At 37.8% G+C, this 15,369-nt stretch overlaps 2 protein-coding genes across 9 annotated transcripts in view; both read left to right on the forward strand.

Moving 5' to 3' along the window:
- Positions 1-4,456, forward strand: part of carmil3 (capping protein regulator and myosin 1 linker 3) — a 49,571-nt gene extending 45,115 nt beyond the window's left edge. For all 7 annotated transcript variants that reach the window (XM_043224002.1, XM_043224017.1, XM_043223993.1 and 4 more), the window contains 8 exons: positions 5-169; positions 673-871; positions 1,839-2,118; positions 2,195-2,316; positions 2,431-2,572; positions 3,114-3,188; positions 3,330-3,437; positions 3,746-4,456. In XM_043224002.1, the coding sequence (XP_043079937.1) occupies positions 5-169; positions 673-871; positions 1,839-2,118; positions 2,195-2,316; positions 2,431-2,572; positions 3,114-3,188; positions 3,330-3,437; positions 3,746-3,786 (1,132 nt within the window). In that variant the 3' untranslated portion in view covers positions 3,787-4,456. The remainder of the gene's footprint in view (positions 1-4; positions 170-672; positions 872-1,838; positions 2,119-2,194; positions 2,317-2,430; positions 2,573-3,113; positions 3,189-3,329; positions 3,438-3,745) is intronic.
- Positions 4,457-6,764: 2,308 nt separating this feature from the next.
- On the forward strand, positions 6,765-11,311 carry si:ch211-119o8.4 (somatostatin receptor type 3). 2 transcript variants are annotated; one of them, XM_043220638.1, is made up of 3 exons: positions 6,765-7,510; positions 8,457-8,891; positions 9,891-11,311. In XM_043220638.1, the coding sequence occupies exons 2-3, from the start codon at positions 8,485-8,487 to the stop codon at positions 10,564-10,566; spliced, it is 1,083 nt and encodes a 360-aa protein (XP_043076573.1). In that variant the 5' UTR covers positions 6,765-7,510; positions 8,457-8,484; the 3' UTR covers positions 10,567-11,311. The 2 variants fall into 2 exon arrangements, with proteins under 2 accessions (XP_043076573.1, XP_043076574.1); XM_043220639.1 differs by lacking the exon at positions 6,765-7,510 and having other exon boundaries at positions 8,396-8,891.
- Positions 11,312-15,369: the final 4,058 nt, after the last annotated feature.

Consider the following 15,369-nt stretch of genomic DNA (forward strand, 5'->3'; position numbering starts at 1 on the left):
GCAGTCAGCTGTCATCCCACCATCACGCTCAGGCTCTGAGAAGGAAGAAAAGACGCAGCGTGCTGTCAATCTTTTCCGGATTCAGGAAGAATCGCAACTCTACCATATCATATCAGGAGTCAGACCCTACAGGAAGAGGCGGGGCCTGTGGGGAGGAATGTCGCACGAAGTGAGTCACTATTTCAATGTATTATAATGCATAATACACTTTTGTTCAAAGGTTTGGGGTCCGTACGTTTTTTTGTTTTTGTTTTTTTTTTGTCTGTACAATACAATACAATATCTGTATTTATTTGATTTAAAAAAAAACAGTAAAAACAACAATGTAAAATATTCCTGTGATGGAAGTTGAATTTTAGCAGCCATTACTATTTCAGTGTCACATGAATTATAAACATCTTATTTATCCGTGAAAACAATTGTGCTGCTTAATATTTCTATAAAAACGATGATACATTTTCTTTTCAGAATTCTTTGATGCATAGAAAATTCAAAGGAACAGCATTTATCTAAAATAAAAAACTTATAAAAAAATGTATTTCTTTAAAGGTACAGTTAAGTGTGAAGTATATCATATGTCATAGTAATAAATGATATAAAGTATATTATATCCATAAATCAAACAACAAAAATCAAACACACTTGTTTTCTTTTTATCTGTTGCTCTCTCAGTATTGCCACTGAGAATGTGTACTCCTTGATTCAACACCCAAAGGATCGTGGGAGGTTAGACATTGGCACTGAGGGTACCAATGGGAGGCTGGTAGGGCCTGGTGGTCAGAGGACCCCTCAGCTGTCAGGGCGGCCCATTCATGGTATACCTCTGCCAGGAATGATGGGACTCAGCCCCTCCTGCTTTTCACAGAGACAGGTACAATTACATACAGATTACATCATTTAGATTCCAGTTCAGCTCTTTGAAATTTAGTTGAATCTGAATTATGATTGCAAACAAATATCCAGAACTCAAATCTGAAGGACGTAGAATTAAAATTAAATTAGATTCAAATAGATATTTTTTTTCTTTATTGCCATTTCCTGAAATATTAAATAATCAGTACTTAAAATGCCATTTGTAGTAATGCTTTTGTAATTTACTATAAACTATAGAATTTTTTTTTTTTTTTTATATTTTGATATATTAAATATATATAAATATATATATATATATATATATATATATATATATATATATATATATATATATATATATATATATGCATGTGTGTGTGGAATATTTTATAAATATAAAAAAATATACAAAATAATATAATATTTATAATATTTAATGGACTTTGCTTTTAAAAATCTGTGGGACATGTTGTTCTATATGTAAAAATAAAAATGAAAATAAAAAATGAAAATCAGTTCTCATGGCTGTGGTTGTTTTAACAATATTAAATAATTTTAAAAATGTCTCATGTTAGGGAGAGGGTTATACCGGGTTAAAGGCAGGAGTAGTAAAAAGTATGTATTATTTCTGACTAGACACAAAACTTTTGCGTGACAGTAATTTCCTGTGCTTGTCATTCGAATTCAATTTGAACATTTCCATCTTCCACACTAGCTCAGGTTCTACATCACAAGCAGAGCCAATTCTCAATCTGAATTTAGGAAAACTCTATTACACAAACAACGTAATGTTTATTCATTCATTCACAAAATGGTGCAGGTAATGTTGTGAACAAACGTGGGAAGGAACTGTGTTCATTAGGAAGTAATATAATGTTAGCATCACTCGTGTTTGATCGATTCGGAAACAAATTAAATGTAAATGTAATGAGCATAATGGCATGTTTAGCACAGTCTCTCACACTCTGTCTCTCTGTTCCCTGCAGTCTCCTGATTACAGTGAGGTGTTCGGCTCATCAGAAGAGATTGGATACGGAGAGCATGAGATGGACCGGCATTCAGATATCGTTGCTAAAGGGCACACGCCATCTATAGACAGACAGTCGGAATCAGGAAGACGGGAATCACAGTCAGACAGCCAAAAAAAGGCAGACAGTACAATGGACCCTCAGCAGCTGGAAACCAGGAAAAGACCTGAACCGCCGCTTCAGAGTGCAAAGCCGAGCTTAGCTAAGACACGACAGCGCCATCTGGAGGAGAGCTCCGGTACTGCATATTCTGTTTTTAGATGCCTTTTAATAAGCATTTTACACAGTATAACTTTATAAATGCTTGTCCCTAGATAAATCTACTGAGGATACTGGAGAACTGAGGGAGAAGGATGAAGAAAACGAGGGTAGGAGATTTGGAGAAGACCAAAAAGACCAAAAACCAGAAGGACAGTCTCCACCTATCCCTGAAAAGGTATCTTTGTGTGTTTGACTTGAAATGTCAGTGACTGTGAGTGGGAGGGTCAATAATTATTCATGTAGCGAATACGTATAATTAAAACAGCTTGTGATTATATAATTTTTTCAGCCATGTTATTATTCACCTCACACGTCTCCCATTGGCTCCTCACCACAAGACGTGGCCAATGAGAATCAGCCACCAGCTGCTCCGCCCCCCTCAGCTAAGCCTGTGTTTCATTCTGCTTCAGTAGATTCTGCTTTGCTTCAAGGTAATTCAGACAAAAGTTGTTATAATGTTATAATGTATACGTGTGTGTGTGTATACATGATGTGTGTGTGTGTGTGTGTGTGTGTGTGTGTGTATATATATATATATATATATATATATATATATATATATATATATATATATATATATATATATATATATAGCTGAGAATAACACTTGATACTACTTTTTGGAAAACAGAACAAAATATATATAATCTGTATATATCATATATAATCTGTATATATAATATTATCTATATGGACAGTATAATGTTTCACTTAAGTTCATTGATTATGTTATATAATAATATGTTACTATTAAAATATGCAGATTAATTAATATTGCAAATGCTCACTTATGTTGCAAATACATATATAATATTATGTGTATGGCTTGTAAATGAATATTTTAAGAACTTGTACAGCTTTATTAGCATTTTATTTTAAAATGCATTTTTGTAAAAAACAATATATTCAATACATTTTTGTGACTGCCAGATTTAAAAAAAACAAATTCATGCGACTTTTTTTTTTGCTCAGGCGATGAAGTCAAGAGCAGCCCTGGAGGTCCCATGAAACCACATCGAAATAGGAAAGCAAACTCATGTGACACAGGTACAAACGTCAAATCCCGTCAATTTGAGTATGAGGAGGGTCCGTATTCACCATCTACTGCTCTAGCATGCCTTCATCAACTCATCCTTACTTGTGTGATCCCATCCCTCCCTCTGTGTGCCCCCTGTATTTGCCCCCTAGGAATGGAGCAGGATGCCCGCTGTGATCTGGAGAGATCCTCAGATCGCAAACCCCCTGTGAAAAAACCTAGACTCCCTCCGAAACGAAATAAGTCCTTGGATTTCCCCGGTACTGTGCTGTTTTGTGTGTGTGTGTGTGTGTGTGTGTGTGTGTGTGCATGCTTCTTGGAAGCGTCCAGCAGTTTTATTGGAGAGTCTGACTGGAAAGTGCTCCAGTAATTAGAGGAAATCTTTCCAGTATTACATGTGAATGTATTGTGAGCGTGCGAGCGTGCACCTGTCCCTGTTTGTGTGTCCACAGACAGATGGCTCTGAGTTGACCTTTAACAAAGCCAGATTAGTAAACGGGTAACGCAAGTAGGCCATCATTCACTTCTTTCTTTCTCTCTCTTTCTATTCCTCTGTTTATCTCTGCAGGTCATCAGAGTTCGGAGCCAAGCAACGCTGAAGCATCATGACAACCGTTGGAGCCAAAGCTCTGTGAAAACAGAGGGTCATTGTGATGCTGAGAGGAGAGAGAGGGAGAGATATGATCAGCAGATGAATTTGCACCTTGATGAATTCATAAAGACTCTTGCTTTCGGCTCTCAGACAATTTCATAGTCATTTTACACGCATATTCAGCATATTCTGGCTTACTCCAGTGAGTTGTTTTGCTTTCCCCCTCCTGCTTTTTACATTCCTGACCTTCTGCACTTAACTGCGATTTCCTTTATTTCACTCTCTCTCCGTCTCTCTCCCTCCTCTTTTGAGTCTTTTGACAATCTTTGACATAAAGGAACTTTTTGCTATTTATCTTTAAAACCATAGAATGATATTTTGTAAAATATAATATATAAACAGAACCGATATTTGCACTAATCATCGCTTGAATTCTCATTCGGTTTGGTGGATGTACGCTCCCCCCCCCTCCCTCCCCATGTCCGACATTACCCACGTGAAGTTTTGTAGTGTGCGACTAACTTATTCTTATCATTTTATGTCTACTCGATCAATATCATTAGCAGTATTACTGTTGTCTTAATCAGGCATTGTTTATGCAAATGGATAAATGTTTAAGAGTTTGCTGGCCCTAAATGAGCTTTATTTTCTACTAAATGTGACTGAATGAATAAAAACTGAATATAATATTTGTTGCTGTTTTTGAGTTATCACTGAATAACATTTACTAGAAAGAAAGCATGGTATAATATACCACAATATTGAATGATTATCCTATTATACTTATTTACATAATACTCCAAAATAATGTACTTTAACTGGATAACATGCCAGAATACAACTGGTAATACCACATTTAAATGGTAAATGTCTACAATGTACTCCAAAGACTATCATGGTATTATATATTAAAGGTCTCTTATGCCTAAAATATCAACGCTACATAGTAAATAACTGAGTTTTGATACATGTTTGAAACAGGATCATATTAGCCTTCATTACTTCAGAAGTGAATTCATGAAAAGTATAACAGTCATGAATTAATTAAATGCCATCAATTGTGTTGTTTGTACTTTCAAAGGCGTCTTTCAGTCAAGGAAAGTGGATCCTAGATGCCGCTTCTCATAACGTGTCTCTTACTGCCTTTTAATGACACAGGAGGGCAGTAGAGGCCCAAAGCCAAGCAAACATCTCGCTACGGAAGAGTAATTTTCAAGCAGAGATTAAGGAATTTATTGTCTGTGACTGCTTCTTAAATGCGTCTGAGAATCTCTCTCTGAAGAGAATAGTCTATTTATTCCACTATCACTCCATGAGGCTTTTTATTCGACTAAATGACATCTTTGATGGTAAATTTACAAATTTGAAATCACCATCAGTGGCAATTACGAGAAGGTATGAATATTTTATTCTTTCTGGAATATTTGATTCTGATAGGGCAGCCGTTGTATACTACGGTCAATATAATGAGCTCCAAACTTTATATTAGATCTCTGTCCCTGGCATCCATTTTCATACAATGCGCTTCTTAATATTTCTTACTCCGTGGCCTCAAATCATTTCAAATGAGATGTCTTTTTCATGCACATCTATTTATTGATCTATAATGTATGACCAATAATTATATTGAAATTCAGTACAGATATTCAAAACGTATTTCACTGTTTAAATAAAATAACAAAAATGTATTGCTGGGGGGTGGCTACTTCACGATCGAGTGATTCAGTACAGTTCTCACTTACACTGTAGGTATCAATATCTGAGTTAGTTTGAGTTCATACGTCAATCATTTGATACAGGCACTGGAAATGTATCCAAGCACAGTTTGAGATATTGTTTAGGTCTCTGAAGCGCTTGAGATTTCAGTGATCTTTTTCTCATTAAAGATTCTGTGTAGCAGGAACTCGTGCAAATTGCTGTCTATGAGAAATAATCAAAATCTGATTCGTCAGAACTTTAACAGTTTTTTTGTTATATGAAAAAGCCTCAAGATTGAGTATTGAACTGCTGAGTAGCTATATTGATTGATTCTAGGTACAGAGGAAATACCAGGCCAGATCAATTGTTTGAAGGCCGATGCTCTATTACGTCTGTGCTGCGTAAAAATGGCAGTGTAACACATTACATACTATACAGACCGATAATGAGTTTCCAAAAACAATGAACCAAACCCACAAAATCTCGCATGACATGTTCCAAATGTTTGTCACACCATTACTCAAATTCATATTCACACCTGCTAATATTGCTATGGGAAAACACTGCAGATCAAAGGAGCAATTTGTCTTGTTTAAAATACAAAGGCAACACATAAGTCATTACATCATTATGTCTTATATGCATTAGCAAAGCACACACGTTCACACAATTGCGTAAAAAATCACAAGGGATTGCAAGAATATACATAAATCATTTCATTAATGGCCTTAAAACACACACACACACACACACACACACACACACACCTACACCCACTCACACCAGCAGTGGGGGAAGCTGTTAATGAAGTGACATGACGTTAAAGGCAGCTGCGTAAACCATAGAACTGAAGAAACTAAGGGCTGTATGTGGACAAAATATACACATTTATTATCTGTTAATTACATTCATTAAAGTATTACACAACGCGCTCGTTCTGGCCACCCATCTTTACTAAAAAGTGCTGTGGCGGTAAGTAAGTTCATATGAATTTTAAAAGTTCAGATTCAGGTGGGCTAAAAGAACAATGGCCAATTGTGAAGTTATATAGTGCCGCTTTTGACTCCGTAATGGAGTTACATTTGGCCTCAGTGTTATGCTAATTCTGCAAACATTCAAAAAAGCATATTAATCTGCTAAAACCACTTTAAAAAAAGCTGACATAAAACTTAACGTAAAACTAAATACTAAAATGGGCAGAAAAAGAAAGAAAAACCCACTAGCTTAATTATAACCGTACATGTAAACATATACCAAGGTGTTTTATTTTTATATTACAATAAAGTAGTATGTCAAACCCTACGGTGCATAAAACACATACAGAAATCAACAAACTCTTTCTCGTATCTTTCACACACTCTGACACACACTCGAGCGGTTCAAGTCGAAGAGTGAAAAAAGTGAGTAACTCAAGCAGATGGCTGCAATCACAAGAAACCAGTAAACACCGGAAGATTCCTACCGTAATCAGCTTTTACAAGCTGATTTAAGTTTATGAGACAAGCAAGATGTAAACGGTTCATGTATCTTGTGATAAAACTTTCCTAACTAATCACGAAACTTTGCAGACATATCACACATTTTCTCAGTTTCATTTCATAATTATGAATCTGTCAGAGTGTGTAGGAGAGTGTGTTCATATTTTTCTTTTTTTTTTGTGTTTGTGTGTGGTGTTTTTAGCGTTAGGCCGAGGAGCATCATGAAGTATTTATAGTAAATTAGCTCCCTGTTTCACTCTCCCAGCCCTTTCAACACTGCCTCGTAATTGGGTTCTTTCTGTTGAAATTCTCCTTAACAGCACATGAATGTTGTTATAGCCTAATGAGGCAGATTAGAATTTCAGGTGTGTGTGTGTGTGTGCGTGTGTGTGAGTCAGATGTGGATCAGGTGTGTCCCCCTTTTTTGTTCTCTTGTGTGTGTGTGTGTGTGTGTACAGAGGGCTGGACCGTGTGAGTCAAGTGGGTGGCTGCATTAGGGGATGCTGTGCCTCAGAGCAGATGAGCAGAAGTGAGCCCACAGACTGCCAGACTGATGCCTGATCAAGTAACTTTTTCTTTCTCTCCAGTGTTCAGTGCTGTGTGTGTCTACTCTCTTCTCCTGCTCCCTTGTCAGCCCTTTTCATATGTGCCTCTGTGCTCTAACTTGATTTTGTTTGGTACTTTGGACAATTAAATTGAATCTATCTATCTATCTATCTATCTATCTATCTATCTATCTATCTATCTATCTATCTATCTATCTATCTATCTATCTGCTTGTTCACCTGTGCACATGTGTCTATCTGTCGATCATACCAAATGCTACATCAAATTGAAATATTTTTGTTATTAACACAATTTCAGTTATATTTCAAAACGATTGCAGTGGAGTTGGAATCAGGTAAGTATTTAATATAAGATCAATGCTCCGCTGTCAGGACATGAAATACAGTTTTGAGATTATTTTAGCTGATCTTTATCACTGCTGAAGGATGGACGGAATTTTTAGCTCTATGCACAACTATGTTTCCTAATGAACTGTGTAAGTTCATGAAGGTTTAATAGCTGTATGGATGTTCTGTTGGGGGAAGTTGAAACATGGGCTTTAAATTGTGCTTGGAAGACGTTCCTGTCACTGCCTCTGTAAGTAATTGGTCAGTGTAATTGCAAATGTCCGCGCTAGGATGTATATCACATTTAATGGGAATATTTTGCTTGTTTGCATGTTTTATTGGGCTGGTTATCATGTCTTCCCATTGCTCCATATTCTGCGGAATGGATTATTGTTGTAAAGTGTAATTTAAGGTAATTGCAAAGTATATTATTGCAAAGTTTTTCTCATTTATTTTTACTGGGTTGTGCGATATGTAAGTAACTCTGGCTCATTTGCATTTCTGCTTTTCATTCGTGTTTCAGTCAGTGTGTGGGTTATTAATCAAGCATGTACTGCGTAAAAACTATCACTATATCTATTCATCTCCATCTTTCTATTCTTTTCTTTTCTAACCCAGAGATTGGCTGATTCCTACACCATCCATCATGCCTGCCATTGTAAACCTGCTCTTCAACACGGTCTCCACCAACACAACCATCTCCTTTTCTCTGGTGCTGCCTCTGGTCAGCATTCTCTCTCTGCTGGTAGGGGTTGGAGGTCACCTGCTCATGTGGCTGGTGTTGATGCGTAACCCACGGCGTCGTTCAAAGCCCAGCTCGGTCCTCCTGCTAAACCTGAGTTTTGCTGATCTGTGCGCTTTACTCACTCTGCCATGTGTGCTTCTAAGCGCTAGCTCTCAGAACTGGCAGCTGGGTGGAGGCGTTTGTGTTTTGTTGAGCTTCATGACCTCCCTGACCGCTGGAGTGGACATCTTCAGCCTGGCTGCCCTCTCTGTGCTGCGTTATCGAATAGTGGCTCCCTCGACGCGACCCCCTGCCACCCCTGCGCAGGTGTGAGTATCTAAAGCAACAAACTGTTGTCAAATAGGGGAAATGTCATATTTGTTAAAGAAATGTAGAAAAAAAATATATATAGGTACACTACGGCCTTATAAGTCTTCAACAGCAAAATAAACAAAACACACAACGACACTGGCCAAATAAATAAATATAGCAATCGATATGATAAAAACCTTTTCATGTTTTGCCGCAAAATTAAGTTTTGTACTGAAAGCACAGAGCCCTATATTTCCCTCAGAGATGCACACACATTAACTAAGACTTGATTGATTTAGTAATTTCATTCATTGATTAAAACGGTCAACTTTTTTGGGTCTTGATTCATAAAAAGGACCGTCATTTGGTTGCGACACTATTTTAGATTCCCTAAAAGTATCGACTCATAAGAGTCATTTGTTGATGAATCAGAAGCTCATGCTCAGTCATGCTCAGTTTTCAGTATTCAAGAAAGGCGAACAGCTCACTCTCAGCACAGTTTAAATGTGCTTTTATAGTCTTGTCACTGATTTCGCAGTATGGTAACTTTTTTATTTCCTTCTCGATAAAACATTGACGAACTCTAGCACATACCCAAGATGCGAACTCGGGTAAATATTACTTTAATATTGATTTTGTTAATACACTTCTAACTCATTTTAGCAGCCTCTGTGTTAAGCTGAACAGCGTGCTTCCGGTGAAAAACAATCCGGGAAATGCTGACACTAAAAAGATACTTCTCGCAATGTGAATCAATATGAGATGAAAATCATATTTATTTAAATCACAGTAGACTACATTCTGAAGAGCATTACTGTAATTTCCATATTTTTGAGTGTGTCAGTGTCACAGCCGTGCAGTGTCAAAATAATAGGCTACCGTGGCTTTTTTTTTTTTTTTTTTTACTTACTCTCAATTACAAAAAAAAAAGTAGGCTTTGCATGACTGATTTTGTGCTTCAGGATCACATACTGAATTTTCTGTATCTGTCTCTGTACTTGGTACTTGTCCCACAGAGCTGGCACCGTTGCTGTTATCTGGCTGGTTTCCATCGCCATGGCCCTACCTAAAGTCACGTACATCCAGTTTGACAGTGGCTGCACGTGGTCGGTGGGCCGCGGCCACTGGCTGGGCTTCCTCGTTCCAGCATTTCTGGTGTATTATGTGGCTCCTCTACTCTGCATCGCCCTGCATTGCGGGCTCATAATCACACACCTGTACCGCTGCCGGGGCACTCTAGCCGCGGACCACCGCAATAAAAAAGCCACAGCCCTTCTCATCGGCTCCACGCTGGTGTTCGCCATCAGCTGGCTGCCTTATTACGTGCTAGAGTTTGTCAATGTTTTATCGCCGTCCCTTAATTCCGTCAGCTCGCCCGAAAGCCCCGCCCCCAGCTCCACCGCCCCATCGCCGGCGTCGAGCACGGAGGTGTCTATGCTGTGGGAGGTGACCTCGCTGTCTGCCATTCTTCTGATTTGTCTGGCACCTTGCTGGAACCCGCCACTCTACTTCCTGCTATCTAAGCCAGCCCTGAGGCAACTGAGAGGGCTGCTACCCATCATGCACCAACACTGGAGAGCTGCTACCTTCCTACAGCACGTAATGCCAAAACACGCTCCCACACAGCCCCACTCACAGCCTGGGTCTCAACACGTTCCTCAGCACATACTAGCAGCAACGCACCCACAATGAGAACATGAGCGCTCAGATCGACATGGTAAGGCACAGCACATACCTGCTTCACAGCAAAGCACACCCACACGCAGGCACAAAGTACACACACGCCACACACACAATGACAGGTATTTTCTGCCAGAGCACCCTCATCCCTCTCACGCTGGTGGAGATTGGGAGTTGCTTAGTAACACTACAGAGAGGAACAGAAACATAAGACCATGGACCTCTGCATTTATGGCTCAGCATCACATTTTACAGTGTTCCAGCATGCCAGCTGCTCTCTTCCCCTCTCTCAGAATCTCTCACTCACACTAAAAACGTATCACGGCAGATTTTTTTTTACCACTGACTCGGTCACGCTCGCACACATTAGCGTGTTCTCAACGACATATGTGTTCATTTTTAATTCGCTTCTTTCTGATCGCTTGTGTGGTGAGTAATAGATTAGATTTGTGTGGGCTGGTACTGTATATCAGATAGATTGTCTATAAAGGCTAAATGTTGTGCGTTTGAGTCTCGCTTACTGATCATTGGTGTTATGAATCATCGATATGTGCTGTAATGAGTTTTTTGACAGTCATTGTCAGTCCTATGCGAAATGCAATGCACTGTGATTTTGGAAATGGGAAAAGTATATAAATATTTCCCATTAATGACAGAGGCATGGTTGAGAGAATTCAGCAGCTCTCAGAACTGTGTCACCTGCGGATGAGTCATCCTACTTCACACAATTTTTTTTCTCATTCTCTGCTAATATTGTAGCCACTGTAATAAAATGTGGATCTGAATTGATCCGGCAATTTTTCTCCTTGAATTTCCATTCCCCATGCTCCTCCCTCCTAATCACTTCATTTCTTTTGCCTGATCTGAACTGAGAGGAGGGATGAAAAGAAAAGAATATATCATACAGTTGAAAAATAATTTTTTTTGTTTACAAAAATGTACAGGCAGAGATGGAGACAGATGCTTACACCATGATAATCTGATAAACCAAAACTATTATATTGGTATATGTCGCAAAATCATATATTAGCTAGTGCTGGTGCCATTAAGTAAAGCTAAAACAGTTTTTGAAAAAAAAAAAAATATATATATATATATATATATATATATATATATATATATATATATATATATATATATATATATATATGTATGTAAAAATAAAAAGCACATAAAATTAAAACAAAAAGTGTATATAGTAAAATTTAAATACTAATACTAAAATAAAACTGGTATCAGCATGCTAAATGGCCAAAAACTATGGTATTGACATTCAACCTGTGCCAAAACCATGGTGTTTACGTAATATGTATCAAAATCACAAAAGTATTTTGAACATATTACCGTGGTATTCTTAGAAATACAATAAAGTACCATAGCATAGAAATATACCAAAATATTATCATCTAATTCCACAATCACTATACCATGGTACCACAACATAGTACTTTTTTATAAAGGGCTCCAAAACTAAGTCCAAAAGAATAAGATGGTATGTTTAATATTCTGGTACACAGGCATCTGTGCCCTTCTTTTATTTACGTGTCTTTTTCTGAAATGCATTACAGAGCGGCACTCATGGTAAGCTTGTAATTTTCTCATTGTCAGTGTGCATTAGGACACTGTGGTCTTGACTTCACAGCATCCAAGGCTGTCTATTTTATAAAATAACAACCAGGTCAGAAATCACATCTAGTATGGGTAAAGGGAGAAATCTGTAAAGAAAATATTAAAAGGAGACTGGCTTTCTGCTGATGCCTGTTATTTGATATTAACAGAAAGAGTAAAGGGAGGAATCTGTAAAAAAAAAAATTATTATTTGACATTAACAAATCCAATGAGTAGGTTTGTTTACATGGATTTTAAAGGTGACCGGAAAATTGGTTTGTTTTGCCGTAATCCCTTTTAATAAACCAGCAAAACACTAGCCACGCAATTGACCATTTAATTTTTTTTTCACTAACTGACGCACTGCCCCCTCAGACCTCAATGAGCTAACAGTGGTTCAAAGAGGTCGCCGTTAAAGTGCAGACAGGCAGACTAGAAAAACTATGAAAATGGGGGTGCGCTGTCTCACAATTACGCTGACAGCATCACCCATTCACCACGCTCGCAAGACATACCCACTTAAACTCGCTCGTTATCTACTGTAATTATAACAGTCATATTTTGTGGGGTTTACTGAATAATTAGAGTTGTCAACGCTCACATCAAACTCCTTTCAGACTCACACAGAGCCAGAGAGGTCTGATGAGATGCAATTAACACTGCAGATTAACAAGCTCATCTGCGACATGAGCTCAGCGTGCTCCACTTGTCCCTCTCGACCCTCTTTGTCATCATGTGATGCCCCAGACCACCACGGACTGAGGCGGTCTCGCTCCGTGTGATTGGAAAACTGCTGTGAAGCTGCACTGAGCTGGCAATGTGACATGCAATCTGTCACGTGTACTTAAAATACGATCCTCTGCTCTCCAAGAATGGTATAGCAGCAGGCTTATTTGCATCATGATTTTTAAGTATATACATATTTAATCATCTTCACCGACATATAACATTACATATGTATTTACAAAGCAGTTGCAGATGTGTGCAATGAGGAAAAGCACAGAATAAATAGGAGATTAAATAGTATAATAATAAACATCATATAAACAACCGGGTTGAGGAAATTCTGTTGCTGCAACAGCCAGATTATTCTGAACACAAAAAAATAAACGTGATGTCCGGTATGGACTGAAGATCCTCTGAGCCAAATTTGGAGAGAATTGGACAACATTTGTGGAAGGAGGACAGCTTTCATCAAAATCCAATTTGACAGATGGGAGACATGGAGACACCATCATATTCTGCAAGCCAGAGGGAACCTGTACTGTGCAGAAGAAGGATTTTAGGCCAGTTTATAACAATGTAACAAGCCCCAAACCACTGATTTGTGTCCATATAACAAAGTGTTATGAAGATGCATCTGATCCTGTTTGATGTTGATTCTTGACTGATTCTTGAAGTTTCAGTAACTTTCATGCATGGTCCAAAGAGAACCTCTAGCCAAATGTAACTAAGATATGTGTAAATTAGGATGAACAGGAAAAACTTCATGTAAATGTAAGAAAAGTTAGGCTGAGGCTCTTGAATCAGTGGACTTTGCATAAACAAAGGAATAAGAAGAGGCCAAAGAAATCACTTTCCGGGAAACTATTATCAGTAATATTTATCACATTTTAATTTATTTGATCACAAGGTGGCGCTATAACCAAACTGCTCAGGTACCTTCTGGGCATGATGCCAATGATGCTAACCAAGCTTTGTTTCAGTACAACAAAGTCTTGGTAAGACGCACCAATATACATTACAATTCACAATGGCGGACACGGAAAATGGCTGCCCTTTTAAAGTGCCTCCATTGTGGATTTTTGAAAATGACCTTTCATGCAGTGTGTAACACAGCGATAGGGAATAAAACATCCATCCAAATTTTAAATTCCACAGATTATAAAGTTATTGTCTTTCTCCCTCTCTCTCAAAAAAAGAGTCGACTCTGAATCATTGAAACTAATTGTTTTTTAAAATGAATCCCAAGCTGTTTCATGTTGATGTCAATGTGAAACATTAGCATATTGGTCTGAATGAAAATGCTAATTTATTGTGCTTTTGAAGCGGTAAAAATCGGTGTTTCCCCAGTAACGCTGTACACAAAGAAGCACTGAGCTCACAAACGCTGATGAAGAAATAAAAATGAGACCAGTCGGACCAATCGCCACAGATTAAGCATCAGGCAAAGGAGACAATAGGAAAAATTTGTTTATTAAGAACGTTTATTAATTGATAATGAAAATGAAAATGATTTCAATATGCTCTGTAAAGCTTGGTCTGAATATCTGAGACAAATTCAGTGAGAAGATTTCTGGTGAATATTGGAAACACAATGTTCAATCATCTATGAATAGGGGGGTAAGAGAAGGGATTTTTCTTCTAGTCTACACCAAAGGGTTATAAAAAGAAAAGAAGTCAATTTTTTGAGCTTAAGTGTTTGACTGGAAGACCACCAGATGACTATTCAGACCACTTCCAATCTACTTCTCTTCTTGGGTCCTAATAACAGTTCTTTTAAACTAAGATCAGAGAAAGAGACAAGAAGATCAATCTGTCTTTACAGAAATTATTAAAAAGCCTGCGAGGAAACGTTTTTACCTCCACCTGTGACATAAATGATGCTTGATGTGGCTGCGATAAAACTTAATGACCACTCAATAATTCATGCAGTGCTTGAAAACGTCAGGGTTACTGAAGAAAAATATCTCAAAGGATACGCTTTATGTGTCTGGGAAGGGTAGAGAGGTGGAGAGCTGTGATTCAAACAAAGTACTTATCAAGGACATAGCTTATGAACACTTGTCCGCAAATATGTAGGAGAGAAATCGAGAGAGAGAGAGAGAGAGAGAGAACAGCCAGCAGCACTTGGTTTTACTCTACTAGACACTGAAGTCAAATGGCTCTTGTTTGTAAATGATCTGGTGATGCTGTCACTCACAAAGTGGGCGGCACAGCAACATATAGCTACACAACTCCTGGTATCTGCCATTTTAGCTAATCCTAAAATCTTAAAATACATATAAAAGGATTTTTAAAGCATTTTACAAAAACATCAATATTAACGCGAATCAAAAATGTTTAAAAATAGTAAAAGTCGGTTATAAACAACCCCAAAAGGGGTCCAGTAAATGAAATCTTCAGATCAGCATTATGATTGTTACAAACAGATTATAAATGTCAAACGTATCGATAAACAGAATACAAAAAAAACCTTTAAGCGAT

Source organism: Puntigrus tetrazona, chromosome 2 (assembly GCF_018831695.1).
Source record: "Puntigrus tetrazona isolate hp1 chromosome 2, ASM1883169v1, whole genome shotgun sequence".
Lineage (NCBI taxonomy): Eukaryota > Metazoa > Chordata > Actinopteri > Cypriniformes > Cyprinidae > Puntigrus > Puntigrus tetrazona.